At 47.9% G+C, this 14,403-nt stretch overlaps 2 protein-coding genes across 2 annotated transcripts; both read right to left on the bottom strand.

The window, feature by feature from the left end:
- Window positions 1-1,966: 1,966 nt before the first annotated feature.
- DNLZ (DNL-type zinc finger) lies at window positions 1,967-3,472 on the bottom strand. The gene is made up of 3 exons (XM_074160981.1): window positions 3,287-3,472; window positions 2,876-3,015; window positions 1,967-2,251 (listed from the first exon to the last, which is right to left on the bottom strand). Exons 1-3 carry the CDS (start codon window positions 3,464-3,466, stop codon window positions 2,080-2,082), a joined length of 492 nt encoding a protein of 163 aa, XP_074017082.1. The 5' UTR covers window positions 3,467-3,472; the 3' UTR covers window positions 1,967-2,079.
- Window positions 3,473-3,796: 324 nt separating this feature from the next.
- Window positions 3,797-13,025, bottom strand: CARD9 (caspase recruitment domain family member 9). Its single transcript, XM_074161228.1, has 13 exons — window positions 12,868-13,025; window positions 12,156-12,373; window positions 11,233-11,370; window positions 10,508-10,833; window positions 10,204-10,383; window positions 9,849-10,001; window positions 9,253-9,378; window positions 8,939-9,130; window positions 8,381-8,422; window positions 7,077-7,122; window positions 5,910-5,980; window positions 5,070-5,152; window positions 3,797-4,173 (listed from the first exon to the last, which is right to left on the bottom strand). Exons 2-13 carry the CDS (start codon window positions 12,337-12,339, stop codon window positions 4,077-4,079), a joined length of 1,638 nt encoding a protein of 545 aa, XP_074017329.1. The 5' UTR covers window positions 12,340-12,373; window positions 12,868-13,025; the 3' UTR covers window positions 3,797-4,076.
- Window positions 13,026-14,403: the final 1,378 nt, after the last annotated feature.

Genomic DNA, 14,403 nt, shown 5'->3' with positions numbered 1-14,403 from the left:
CTGTGACATATTTTCCAGGAAAAAAAAAACACAACAAAACACCACCTTCAAAAGGGAGCACAAAATTCCTTTTTTACCTGCAAGCTATTAGCAGTCCACCCCCTGCAATCCCCTGCCTCCTCTTCCGTCCATGGTGTTGGCCTGAACCTTCAGAGCAGCAGCAAAACCTTCCAGCCTCAGCTCTGGGTGCTGCAGAGCCGGGCACCCTGTCCTGCATCAGGAGCAGAGAACACTGGACTGAGGAAACACCAAAATCCTGAAAAGCCAACATGGACAGACTTTGCTACAGTTTTTTTACTGTAGCGCAGGAAAAACTAGCACCCCTCTTCTGTAGCTGGGGCACAGTAACAGGTAAGAAAGGTAAGGAGACAGCATAAAAAAGTCAGGTTGTAAATGAACTGTTTCCAAGGCGACGCGGATCCTGCACCAGCTGCTCCCTTCCACCCCATCAAAGGCATCAGCACAAAGGAAGCAGAATGCTAATTTTCAAGTAAAAGGTAATAAAATAACCTCTCTTCCAGCAGAGTGCTAATACATGCCAGCAACTCACAACAGGGTGAGCACACCGCAATGTTCCGAGATGCAAGACTCCTATTTCTTAATAAATATATGGATCGGTCTCAAACCTAGTTGTTTCGGAGCTGTTATTTCACCAGGATCTGAACACACAAAAGCTGCCTGAGGGATGAAGTTCCTGCCCCTCAGGGCTGTTTCATCACTCTGAACTCACGTACCAACAGGAAAACACGACTCCTTTCCTGTCGCTCTGATCCACGCTTGCAAAACATACACAATTACTAGGAACACTTCAGATGAATGAAGTAAACTCATTAATACTCATTAATACATGCAATCCCCTCCCTGAATACTCGGCTGATTAAGGACCACAAGCACCTGGACATGACTGGCTGAAAGAACTGGGTTCTTTCAAAGGCAAAGTGGGGTTTTACTGATTTCTGCAGCTCGCTAATGAGAGAAGGGCACAGTGTTTGGGAGAAAGGCAGTGGGTCCAAGCTGAAACAGCAAATTTCAGTTCAGTGTTGGGGTTTTTTTCACCATGGGATTAGTCAAATACCAGAACAGGGGTCCAAAGAGGTTGTGGGATCTCCATCCTCAGAGATATTCAAGACAAACCCTGAGCATCCTCCTCTGAATGAGAGGGTTGAACTAGAAACTTCCAGAGGTCTCTTCCAACTGGAATTATTCTTTGATTGTGGACTTAAAACCATAAGACAGCAGATACTTCACTGTACTTCAGGCTAATGGACCTCGAGAGAAGTAAACTTTCAAGCAGGCAGAGGAATTAAGCCCTAACAAAGTGCACTATGATCGCTTCACTGCCCAATTCACCACTACCTGAGTGTTATATGCTGGTAAAAAATGCTATTTTTAATTTATTAAATTAATTTTTCTTCTAAGTGATCTTAACATGCAGCAGTAGCATTAATAAGCACCTCAATATCTGCCAAGTAACTCCAAGAAAACTTTCTAAATGCCCTACTAATCTCCAACACGCTTCACAAATATGAATTCTGCCTGCACGCCCATCCTCCCCCTCACCACTGAGGAAGGGGCTGACGGTCCCAGAGGGTGGCTCATGCCGTGACCCACAAAGACAGCAGACTTTCAGCCCTGCTGTGACCCTCCTGCAGGGTGATTTTGGCTTTGCAAACTCACACAGGGTCGGGGCACGGCTCCTCAGGTGGTATCAATTGCTGCTCTGCCACCAGCTGCTGCCACGCAACACCTGGGCCAGGAGACATCGCTAAAACCTCCAGCGGCACCTCCCCAGGCCAAAGCACACAGACAAAGAATTACTGGCTTCCCTTCTCATCAGAAAACAAAGCTTCTGACACTGTTGAAGCACCAAGACTTGCCTAAAAACAAGCACCAGGAAAAATATCCCCACTCATCTCTAAAACATTAGTTTGATCAAAGGCAAAATTACGCAAGACAAAGACACAACAGAGAAAGACCAATGCCTGAATTTATTTTAAACACAGAAATTTCCCACTGAAATCAGGGAATAAAGGTTAAAAGTCTCTCTTGCCATCAGCAGAATGACACAAATCCCACTCGTCAGGTCTGTCCTTTGCCACCAGTCTCTGGGGGATCTTCCCCGTTTTCTCCCTCCATGAGCTGACCTTGAGACCCGGTATCTGCCGAGCTTTCCAGAAGCAGTTCCAAGGCCTCCTCACCAGCCACACGTCTCACCTTCTCTCCTTTGGCCGCCAGGATTTCCTCGATATTCCTTAACAGCGATTTGAAAACCAAGAGTGACACCACAGCAAAGGCCAGACCCAAGCGCAGGCTCACCCCCTCACGCTTTGCTCGCAGATCACACACGAGCGTGATCACAGTATTTCTCCATAAAGAGTCTGGGAAGCGGATAAAACCACCCAAACCTTCTGGGACTATTTTCCTCCATTAGGATCAATAATTTAGCAATTACGGCTAAACAGAAATTTTTAAAGCTATCCGATGGAGTTAGAAATCATTGCAATTCAGCAGCAGATGGGTCTATATGTTTGAAACGCTTAGGGAGGGAAACCTAGCAGTGGTGTGATAAAGCCTGAGGGAGCACTGAGCAGCCCACAGGCAGTAATTCACCTGCTGCCACCAACAAGGTCACCTGTGTCACAGCTTTACAGCACTTATTTGGACCCTGGGTAGCAATGGGCAAGTTACAGGCCATTATAAAGCTTTGTGCGCTTTAAGAAACTGAATGAAACAGAATTATACCCAGCAAAACCTCTTGTTTTTCTCTGAACCTCGTTTTAAAAGCCACAAAGCAATACCACATCGGCCCAGGAGGACCCCGTCAGGGCTCAGCAGCCCTTTCCCCTCGGCGCAGGGGCGCTTCCAGAGCACCTACCTCTTCCCCTCCAGGTCGGAGAACCAGCCCAGGTTGTCAGCCATGAGGTGGTGGTTGCCGCAGCCAGGACATGTCACGATCACCACCCCTTTATGGTAGGCTGCCTTGGAAATGGTTTTTGCTGACCGGGTCTGGCAGACCTACAGAGCGAACAAAACGGATTTTTATGACCACGCAGCCTCTCTGCCTTTTAAGTGAAAAAAATATTTTATTTACCTGATTAAAAGGTTTCTTTCCCCCTCCCTCATCTCTAGCTATTGCACTCGCGTTACCCTGCCGTCTAGCTTCGCACTAAGGAACCGCACGGGCCGCACCCCGGCCAGGCCCGCCCGGACAGAGGCCTTGCCTCTGGGAAGAGCCGTTTCCCTCAGCCGCCGCCCCGCCATTGCCCCCCGGCCCGCCGCTGCCCACCTTGCAGGTGTACACCAGGCGGTAGTGCGTGGCCGGCGGCTGTCCCGGGGCGGCGGCGGTGCAGAGCGGGTGGCGGAGCAGGAGCCGGTGGGGCGGCGGGGCGAGCCGGGGCCGGCGGGGCCACCATGGCGGCGCGGCGCGGAGCAGGGCCCACAGCAACGGCCGCGCCGCGCGCTGCATGGCGACGGCGCAGGCACAGAGCGGGGGGGCGGGCACTGAGGCGGCGGCGGCCATGTCAGGTGAGGGCGGCGGCGGCGGCCATGTCAGGTGAGGGCAAGCCACCGTCCCCGCCCCGGGAGGCCTGAGGCCGGTAACCGGGCATCACCCCCGGCGCTTTGGTCGGTGGGACCGGCGGCCTCCTCCCTGCACCGGCCGAGGGTTCTCCAGCTCCCTGCAGGAGCAACGCCTCCCCCTCCGCAGGGGCATCGCACCAGCGACCTGCCTTGACTTCAAGAGAAGCTCAGCCTGGGCCTTGTTGGGCGCAGAGCAAGTGCCACACAGGCACCCTCGGGCCTTGGAGCCCTTAAATCCTGTTTATTTCATTTGTGCACCTCACACCTCTTGCATCACTACATTTCTAAGAGACAGATGGACGAGGGGACATCAGGAGAGAAAGATGGACCTCTAAAGAGGGAGATGGACAAAGGAACAGCAGTCCTGTTACAAACATTAACTTCTGATAAGTGTTTGTTTAGACAGATTTTAAAATCTAAGTAGTGCATTGAGAGAGAACCATGCCCAGCAGCCCCCAGCCCAGGCTGGTGGTCCCCTCGCGGGGCAGCTGCCACGCTCAGGAGCCCTCGGTGTCGGTGTTGTCGCTGCCGGTGGTGTTCTCCCAGTCAGCCTCGTGGTGTCGGTCCGCCGGTGCCCTCCGCATGGCTCTTTTTCTGAAAAACGAGATGTTTCATTTTGAGAAGAACGTTTTCTGCAAAGAAGTGGCATTTGAGCACTTTTGGGGAGTTCAGTGGGGAGGTTCAGTGTGTATTGATCCACTTGGTGTTTAATCGAAGGTGAGGGTTTGCTCGCACACCCAACATAAAGCCGAGACTTGCAGCAAGCATCAGACAAAGAGAATTCATATAAATTGATGAAGACATCCTTAGATTTCTTGAAGAGTGGTGTATTGTTGATGCTCTGTTGAAGAAGCCAAGGAATCCTACCCAAAGTCCTTTCTTTAACAGAAATAGTATTGTCAACAATCACAGGAATAGCTTACAGTGCCATAAGGAGCATTTCTATCTCATGCTAGAACTAAGGTCCCTGTTTCACAAGGTTTTCATTGGTCTCGTGCTCCATAAAGGCAGTGATCAGTGAAGACACCAGGCGTTTGGAGAACAGGCCTTCAAAGAGCATTTGAAGAGGACAGAGGGTGGAAATCTGCTCCATTCACAGTTGTGGGAGCTTGGTCTTGACTGTCAGCCATACGTCAGTCAGACAGACAGTGAAGGCGAGGCAGATTTCACTTGCATGGGAGAAATCTATCAAATGTATTAAAGTAGCAATTCTCTGGATTACCCTCCACTCCCCGCTGTGGAACCATCTGCGTGGTCCAGAGCAAATGCCATCATTGCTGTCTTGGCTACCTCTGGCACTAAAGCAGGAGCCTCAACCAGTTCAGCCAGAAGCGTGAACCTCTGAAGATAGGATTTGTAATGAATTTGTGCCCTCCGTGAATCAAGCTTGGGGACAGGGGATGGACAGAAAAGAGGAAATACACACAACAAGCCAATCAGTTAAGTCACACGGGTATGTCTGAATTAGTCCTGCTTACTAAAGTCCTGACCTTCGGTAACGCTCGAAGCAGTCCTTCATCCTCCTCCGTTCCTTTTCTGCCAGTTCCTCATTGGCTAAGCCACACTCCTTGAACTGGAAAGAAAAAAAAAAAAACAAAAAAACCCAAATATGAACTGGATTCCTCTGACGATGAGATCAATGTTAGCAGCAAGTAGCGCAAAACCTGTTCTGCAAAGGAGGCTGGTTTTGGGGCTGATGCACCACATCTGGCCCCTGGAGGGTAAGAGGCCACAGACCACCCAAATAAGCTTGGTCATTTCTCCTCTCAGACTTGTTTGTGCAATGAATCATTTTACATTTAAATGAAGGAAAAAAAAAAAAAAAAGGGAACCTGGGCCTGTTCACTACCAAACCCCTGCTCCAGGAGAGGAGCCCACAGCTGCCTTCCTGCGTCTGCTCGGGCCTGCAGAATGAATGCAGCATGTTCAGTTCTGGGCTGTCCACTGTTGTGTGTGCAGGGTGGTAATACATCTGTTTCACGTAGTTTTACCATCTTTATTCTCTCCCACTTGTAAATTTGGGATTCTGTTTCCTGTACCAACAGTAATACTGAAGACAATTAAACTGGAAAACATCCATACCCAGAGATGAAGGCCAGAAAATAATTAGAAGAAGATTCCAGGCAGAGATGGAGAGATAACCACCGTAAATGCTCTGCTGTTCAGAGCTCACCCTTTTTGGAAGGTGAATTTTGCACAAAGCGCTCAGATTTTGGAAAAGCGGTAGCTCCTTAGATGCTTCTCAAACCTGGTAAATCCATCGTTAACAAGAACATTGAAGATCACAAACCCCAGTCGTAGTAAAGAAGAGCGCAGAGAGATTCTCTTACACTGGGTGACTTTGGAGGCAGACTGCTCTCTCGAGGGATGAATTGCTGGGTTTGTTCTTTAGGGCAATCTTCTAAGAGAAGGAGAAATCACAGCTTTAGTCATAGTTGCCATTGCGAAGTCACTTCCTCCACCAGTTCGTCCAACAGCAGTAGCTGCAGTGTAGCAGCTGCCCAGCACCACACAGAGCCGGGAGCAGAACTGAAACCTCCGAACATTCAGGGTTTAATCCTGTGATCAACGTGCGAGTCAATTCCCGTTTCACTCAAACCCTGAGTCTTGCTTAGGGTGATGGAGTTCCCCACCAGGCTCAGAGAGAGACAACGGCTTTCTAGTTTCTGCTTATGCAGGAGCAAATCATTTTTTAAAAAATCATGTTAGAGGTCACCACGAGAAATCATGTTAAATCATTATTTTAACCATAATTTGTTCCTGTTCCCCAACAACTACATTGTGTATATCAAGGCACTTCACATCAGACCATATTTTAGTGCAACTCCTTATGTAGTGACAGGGTATCACCATAGATGTTTTTGAACTCAGTGAGGTAGAATAATAAAAGGCTTTTAGGATCACTATTGTTTAGCTTTTGTGAAAAATCTCCCAGCTCAATGAATGAAAAGATCATTTAGATCTTCTAGGAGATCAAAACAGAAAACTTCTGCTGCTGTGCTCGTTTCCTTCCTTTCTCAGCAGGTTTTGGAAGAGAATTTTGGGTTCTTAGAGGAGCCTATTAATTCCTTTCCACACTGCTGAATCATTTCAGCCACAAAAACAGAACCAGTGACAGCATTAACTACGTGGTTCTGCTCTTGTGAAAATAAACTGCGAAACAAAAGGGAAGGGGGGAGAGAAAAATCCCTGGAGAAAGCCACACGGTCCAGCAGAAGTGGAAGGATGTTTGTTCTGTTCTCAGCTCTGCCACAAATGCAAGAGGAGTAGGGGGGAAGAGGCACCCAGGGGCTATTTCTCAAAGGCACCAGGTTCCAGGTGATTTTTCCTGGACAAAATTCAGTAGACAGATTGCTTAAAAAAAGACTGGAGGTCCCCAGTCAGACGACCTGTTCTTCACTAAAAATAAAACCCAGGAATGTCTTTTCCTGTCCCTTTGAAACACTGGACCATGTTCTCAAGAATTCTACTCTACATTTTCCCAAGAAAAGCCTTACTTTTAGTCGGCTGTGTATCTTCATCTAGGTGACCGTGAAGAGTAAGCTATGGGACAGAAACAAAGCAAGAACATGAGAACTGCCCCTTATTCTGTCTCACACAGTAGCTGGGAACAGGCAGAGGAATTTAAGAAACAGGACGTGCATAGAACCGACCTTTCCCTGCTGCGTCCCTTGTCAGCAAAACTGGAGACTGAGTGTCCTGGGTTGAGAGACACAGGACTAACTTTTCTTCTAATGCTGGGAAAATTGCACTTTTAGAAGACTCTAGTGTCTGAATTTGTGAAAATATTTACTTTATAGCCAGCTAGGTCTGTGGGATTCAAGGTTAGTGTTTTCGAGCCTTGCCCGGGGCAGGGACAAGGAGGAGCAAGGCCTGGGCATTTGACCCAGGCTGGCCAACAGGAGTGTTTCATACCATGAACAGCACATCCAATATAAATTAGAAAAGTTTGCTGCGTAGCTGGCTCTCTCCCTGATGGTGGCGGGTCCAGACAATTCCTGGCCCCGGTGCCAGAACCCTGAGGCCTCCCCTTCCTCCTGAAGCCATTGCACTCCCAGTGTCCGACATTCGCTGTCCCTGCTGGGAGGGCACAGCTTCCTACTGATATAATTGGCTGAGTATAATTCCTGTAAGTCTTATATCAGTATTGGGATTAATACTGGTTCTTTAGTATTATTGTTAATTATTTAGTTTTAGTCTATTAAATCTATATTTCAACCCTTGTGCTTCTTTGTGTTCCCTGATTCCCCTTTCTGGGTGGGGAGGGGTCATCGGGTGATAGAATAATTGTCTAACGACAATAGATTGTTATGGGTTCTCCCAAACCATAACACTGAGCCAGAAGTTACTCATGGATTTATCCCCCATTAATTGATCCCGTTCCTTTGTACTGGATTTTATGCTTTTAGCCTCCAGACAATGTGACATTCACTTCCACGCTGAAGTTATGAACTAAGCAAAAACCCTTCACTACAGATGTCCCCAGGTAAAGTCTTATTTTTGCCTGTTTTCCCACAAGAGAGACAATTAGAAACAACTCAAAATAATTCAATTCCCCCGATTTTCTTAGACTCAACAAATCTTGCTGACTAACGCCACAACTGTGTCTGACACTTAGAAATCTCAGGACACGGGGAGATTCTGTCACTGGTCTGTTTTGCTGCCTCCGTACTTTTGGATATCACTGAAATGAGCCTGAGCCATGGACTGAAACCCGCTATTATTTAGAGAACTGAGCACAAGTGAGGAATTTGAAAGCATCCCAGGAGAAAGCAAAAGGCAAACAAGGCACCCTACTCACTTCCTGGGAATCTCTGGAGGAGGTGTCATCCAGGTCAGAGGTCTGAAATAAAACCAGTAGAAATTAATCATTCCTCATGAGCAAGGAAGTGGCAGTAAGGGAATATTCAAGAGACTGAAAGCTCCAGAAAACAGAGAAGTGTGGTCTTCCTCCCTCCTACGCTCCTGTCTGATCACTTGGAGGAACTACACAAGATACCACATTAAATAAAGCCCTTGTATATCTACTTTCATTCCGAAAAACTTTAGCACCCTTACACCCTCCTCCAAATGGCTCATACATGGTCTCTAAACAGAGTTTACTCTTTGGTGATTGAGGATCCCTTCATCACCTTTGGACACGCTCCACAGAAGGTCTCAGCTTGCATCGGTGCAGCTTCTCCCTGCCTGGAACCAGGGTAAGGTAATAGGACCATCATGACTTTCATTTTCCTAAACTTGGCGTTTGCTTGGAAAGGGTTACCCACGCAGCTGGGCACGGCCTGCTGGACTCATACTGGTTAGGTGCCTGTACTCTGCTTCCCAACTCATCACACAAATGATGACCCCGCAGACGTACCGGTGTGGGAAGCTCCAGTTGCAACCGTTTCAGCTTGGCTTCGGTAGCCAGTAACTGACTCTCCTTTTGGAAGAGCTGCAGTTGCATTTCGTCACATCGCTCCCCCAGTTCCCGGATCTGCTTGCGGTAAGCGTCCCTCTCAACCAGGTTCTTGGAGTACTGCACGTAGAACTGTTCTCGGGTCAGGAGTGCCTGGCATAAGGGACAACATGACGTGGCATGTCACACAACAGCACATTCAGGGTCACAGTATCTGCCCACTTCAAACAGGGAAGGAGGGATTAGCGGCAGCTCCAAGAGGAATGTTTCATCACCTGGTCTCTTTCTGAAGCCACTTCCTCCATCTGCTGCAAGACAGCTTCAATCCTTTTTTTATACATCTGGGAGTCCTTCCTCAGAGACGTGCACTGTAGTTCAAGCATCTCTCTCTCCTCTGCGTACTGGTAAGACAAGGTCAAAAGCAACCCTCCTTGTGGGCAGAGCCTGAGCCAGACCCTCATCACTCCTGCTCGGTGCCACAGATCACTGTGGCCAGACCCCTGTGCCATATCAAAGCTCAGCCAGACTGTCCGGCTGGAGCAAGGCCAACCAGAAGGTTGGTCAACGTGATGGATTTACACGTCCCTGAGCCGTCAATCATGGTAAAAGCTCCCATGGCTTGGGAGGGAAACCCTCCAAGCTGAGGGGGGACTGTTAATTAACACAGGCAATAACAGGTAACAGTTAATACCACACAATGCTAAAATATTAGCGTGCCTTTTTTCAACAAACTATAGCACAGACACTAGAGTAGGAGCAGCAAGGATTGGTGCCGAGCAGCTCTTCTGCTCCATAGACAAGACCTTGGCGGTGCTGCCTCTGCCTGTCTTGCCCACTGACCCTCAGCAGGAGTTTGCAGTGCATCACGTACTTTGTCTTGGAGCACCTCAGCTCGTCGCAGCTCCTTGCGAAGGCTGTAAATGGTGTTCATCAGCTCCCGGCGTTCTTCTAGTATCTGGCTGCAGTCATTCTCCAGAGTCTCATTGGAGAGGCTCTTCTCCAAATTCTGTTCCCTGGCAACCTGCTGGACAAAAAAAAAAAAACAGTGAGATAGAGCAAACATCTAACTCCATATTAACTCTCTTCCCACAGTCCTACGTGCTCTATTTGACCTGGGTGAACAAGGCCACAGCTAAGCCACACCATCTCCAGTGCAGCCCCATTGCTGCCCTGGCTGCTACAAGTAATCATTTCTCAGGAGTCCATATTCAACCACCCCCACCAACCTGGAGAGTGTTCTCAAGCTCCTGATTCTTGGCCAAGAGCAACTCCTTCTCCTGCTGGATCTCCCACATCACCTCATGGCTTGGACGCTGCTCTATGGCGTGCTTCAGTTTCATTGTGTGCTTACGCTCCAGTTTGCAGTCATCCTCTGCCTTCATGAGGCTGTGCTTCAAGCGATCGATCTACCAGAAGGTTCAGAGCTCATCAGAAACAAAAAGAAAACTCTGACCTGCAAAAGTCTGGTGCACAGCACAGCCTTCCAGGGATCGGGAAAGAAGGGGGGAGCTTTAGAAAAGGGTGACTGACCTCTAGGATCAGGTCCCGGTTCTTCATGAGGGCAGTGCTCTTCTCCTCGCTCTGTTTGGCATAGCTCATTGCCAGGTTGTAGTTCTCGTCTTTGCACTTACGCAGCTCCTTGCTGAGGCTGTCCCTCTCCTCCTTCATCTTCTGTGCCCTCTCTTGGTGCTTGCGGAGCAGGCTGTCCCTCACCCACATCTCTCTGATGGTGTCCTCTTTGGTGTGCAGCCACATGGTGAGCTCCTGGGCCTTCCGCCTCTCCTCCTGCACGGTGCTCTGCAGCTTCATGATCTCATTCATCAGGAGCTGGCTCAGGCCGGATTCCCCTGCGGTGTCTGTTTGGTGACAGATATCAGCCACCGCTGTCCTGTCTGCTCCCTGAACACACCTACAGCACAGGTTCCCATCCACTGATCACTGCGGCTCGGGACCACCACACGCCACGCACAAGTGTGCAAACCCTGAAGACACGTGTGATCAAATTATCCCTGCTGTTTCTCTGTCAGAACAGGCAGAAGGAAGAATTGATCCTTCTGCTTCCTCCTCCACTCTCCCAGGTCCAGCCCGTGACACCAGACAGCAGGGACATTCTCCCAGAACCCTCCTGAAGCACACAGGGAACGCTCCCAACTGCTCACTGAAGCTGGGGAGAGGCAAAAGCGGAGGTGAACCCCCCCTTAATTTACACAACACCACCAAACGAAGAGCTGGTTTTTCAGAACACAAAACTTTACCTATAATCATAGAGAAAACCCTGCTGGGCTCCTTCCCAGTTATTTTCTTATACAGCTGTGGATAATAAAGCTCAAGACTCTCCAGAAAAGCCTCAAAGCCCTTCTGTCCCGTCCGCTGAAGAATGTCCAGAAGAACACCTGAAATAATAGCAACAGGATATTCTATTCATTTATCTCTTTACCTATTTCTAATGTAATAACAAATCACTCCACTTTCTTCACAAGCAGATTAAAATCACTTGGATAAAAAAAACCCCAGCCAACCCTAAGACAATCACCCAGTAACTATACAAAAGTACTTGAACTGTGGAGGACCAGTTAAAACTTAACCCTAGTACCTAAGTCGTACTACAGGGGGTGCAAAAAGCTGATCGCAGAAGAGCACTTTATGTTATCCTGCTGATAATTACAAAAAACATAAGTTAAAACAAAGCACCACAACAGTTTCTGCAGCTTGAAGCTCCATTTCCGAATATGAGAAGCAAATACAGGAAAAAAAGGGCAGGGATAAGCCTAAGAGAGCCTGGACTCCCAAAGTCTTTTTGACTTTGAGCTCAGTTCCCTACTTTGTCTAGAAATATCTGTACCAAATCAAGCCCCACAGGGCTGCTTTTCTGTATTGTCCTGTTTTTCCCAATCTGGAAAACAGGGAAAATAATTTTTTTTCAATGACCCTCAATAACTTATCAGTAAGAGTTAACCCAATCCAAAAGATGCACTAATACCATAATGAATTCTGTGATTCTCTCTGGTTGGAACAAGACCAGGACCGTACAGAAGAGTCACGAAGACTTTACTGACTGTGCTGCCAACATTCCCTCAAACACCAGGAGATAGGAACGAGGGACTGAATTATTCTTGGAAATGTCCCCCTGCAAAATTATTACACAAGAAAAGCCTCGTGAAGGCTGCACTTCACCCACCTGCCTTCCGTTTGCGCATGACCAGGCTGGGGTCATTAAGAACTTGTTCCTCGTCATCATGGCTGATCACTTTGCACTGGCGAAGATAGGGTGTTATACGGGAAGGATCTATCACGGAGATCAGCTTCACCCGGAAGTTCTCCAGGTTATTCCAACACGTCTCATCATTATCTTCTTCCAACATGTTGAGGAGTGAGAAGTACTGATCACGTGTCGTCCTGTCTTGGAAAAACAAAACCAGAAAACAAACAAGGAGACTCTAAGCCTCCCAGAGAAGTGGGGAAGGGGTGGTGAAACCAACTACGTTAACAGACTGAGAATGGAAAAGTGTCTTTTAGATACAGGAACACATCTCCCACGCGGTCTTTAACTCAGCACCTCCAAATCACCTGCAGAACACGGTGATACGCAACAGTCACACCTGAAAAGAACAGCAGGTTGAGGCTACTGCCAGCGCTGCTGACACATAAGTGAAGGAGAGCTAGGGTGAAACGCTGAGAAAACAGAAGTCTCCAAAGCTCGATGACCTCCCTCCAACCAGCTGAACATCTCCCAGAAGATAATCTGCTCTGCCTGACATCAAACCAGCCCCAGCAGGTTACGAGAAACACGTTCCCCTGTTGATAAACACCACATCCTTCCCTCAGAGCTGTAAAATATATTATTTTTCCCTTTTAATTAATATAAGCCATTCTGCATTACATGGACCAACCTGAGCCTGTGCAGTCAGAAGCCTCCGTGTTTCCTCTCCTGGTCAAGCAACACTCGTCTGTGTCCTGTCTCTGAGAAAACCTGTCTGGGATGCAGCCCCGCTTTATGTTCTGGTCAGAGCAAAGATCATTCCAGGAGCAAAAGTGGTTTGAGAAAAGCAAAAAGGGGAAACTACTCAGCTACGCTCTGAGACAGGAAAGGGAAGGGGAGGCAGGGAGCGAAGATTAAAAAAAACAAGGGGGAAGCCAGAATGGATGATGGGGGAGGAGAAAAGCATTAGTCGCACTGTGAGTCTGCAGCATTTCATATGCTCCGATTTTAGACTCGTTCCGGCTTTGTTTTCCGATCTGTACCACTGAAGTTCCAGCTACAGTCCAGAAAGTTTCTGTGTGTAGGGGTCAGAAAGACTAAAAAGAGTGAAGGTCACAGGCATTGGCGTGTCAGCTGATTTCAGGGGACAAAATAAGGCAGAGTTAGAAGAAAGAGGCTCTTCAAACGGCCTTTTCAGCTGTCAACATCACATCTTTATACAGAAAAGCGGGTGGCAGCAAGAACTCTGTCTTGGTTTAGAGTTCAGCTGAAAAGGATGATTTCTATAATGATGCCTCTAATTTTGGATGTCCTTAAGCTTCAAGCATAATTATGACAATTCAGTATTTTGAGGGAAAGGGAGTCAAGTCTTGGCAAAGCAAGGAACATAACCCACGATTCCCAAATTACAGGCTGTGGCTCTAACAGTAATTAAAGGAGCAGCACAGCAAGCAGCATTGTGATGATGTTAAGCATCAACATCATACCTCTGACTGCCTCCCCGCCTTCCCACAGTCCTGGAACTGCAGCTGCAGCAAGAACTCACTAACAGGCTGTTTTATTAAAGTCTCAAGAACATGCACGCTCCGATACCATGGCAGCATGACACATTTTCCCATTAGCTTCCCACTCTGCTCTTTGTTCTGCTTTCTAAGTTTCTGGAGAGTTTCTCCATGTTATCATTAAGAGCGGGGCAGAGATGCTCAGAGATTCTTTAAGCCTGTGCTGCTTTGTTAGGCATTAAATTAGCTTCACACTAAAAAAAGATACAGTACCTCTATTAGCTATGCCCTTGCTGAAGGTAATCAGAATGTCTGCTAATTGACCAATCTGGCCTCAGGAGTTTTTGCTCTACAGTAAGAGATTAATCCTGAAAAAGAACAAAGCTGCTTTTGTCATTTGATACAAAGTTTTTCCACAAGCAGGAAGATTACAAGGGCATCCCTTGAGTGGCATTTGCAAAGGACAACAATCAAACGTGACGTCTAGCACAGGTCACGTTTACTACCCTCACGGTAACAGCCCTGTGGTGAATCGCACGCAGAACCGTACGGCAGAGCTTCTGCCACACCTGAAGTTCTTGGAAAAGCGTTATCTATACTGGCTTGTGGAAAATAGAGTAAACTGCAACAGGAAAGCCATGTCAAAATCATTCCTTTTGCTCCATATCTTGACACCCAATTACAGCAACATCAGTACCAGTATCCTCCTGACCCCAGCGCTGCCT

This window comes from Numenius arquata, chromosome 19, assembly GCF_964106895.1.
Source record: "Numenius arquata chromosome 19, bNumArq3.hap1.1, whole genome shotgun sequence".
Classification (NCBI taxonomy): domain Eukaryota; kingdom Metazoa; phylum Chordata; class Aves; order Charadriiformes; family Scolopacidae; genus Numenius; species Numenius arquata.
The sequence above is the reverse complement of the archived record's forward strand: the minus strand, read 5'-3'. Positions and strand labels throughout refer to the sequence as shown.

Excerpts from the sequence above, each read along its gene's own strand:
- DNLZ (XM_074160981.1), bottom strand. The coding sequence starts at position 3,466 with ATGCAGCGCGCGGCGCGGCCGTTGCTGTGGGCCCTGCTCCGCGCCGCG. Across the intron at positions 3,016-3,286 it reads GCCTGGTGTACACCTGCAAG|GTCTGCCAGACCCGGTCAGC; the intron begins GTGGGCAGCGGC and ends TTCGCTCTGTAG. Across the intron at positions 2,252-2,875 it reads TCCGACCTGGAGGGGAAGAG|GAATATCGAGGAAATCCTGG; the intron begins GTAGGTGCTCTG and ends ATCGCTGTTAAG.
- CARD9 (XM_074161228.1), bottom strand. The coding sequence starts at position 12,339 with ATGTTGGAAGAAGATAATGATGAGACGTGTTGGAATAACCTGGAGAAC. Across the intron at positions 9,379-9,848 it reads CTGAGGTGCTCCAAGACAAA|TACGCAGAGGAGAGAGAGAT; the intron begins GTACGTGATGCA and ends TTGTCTTACCAG. Across the intron at positions 5,153-5,909 it reads TGCCTCCAAAGTCACCCAGT|TTCAAGGAGTGTGGCTTAGC; the intron begins GTAAGAGAATCT and ends TTTTCTTTCCAG.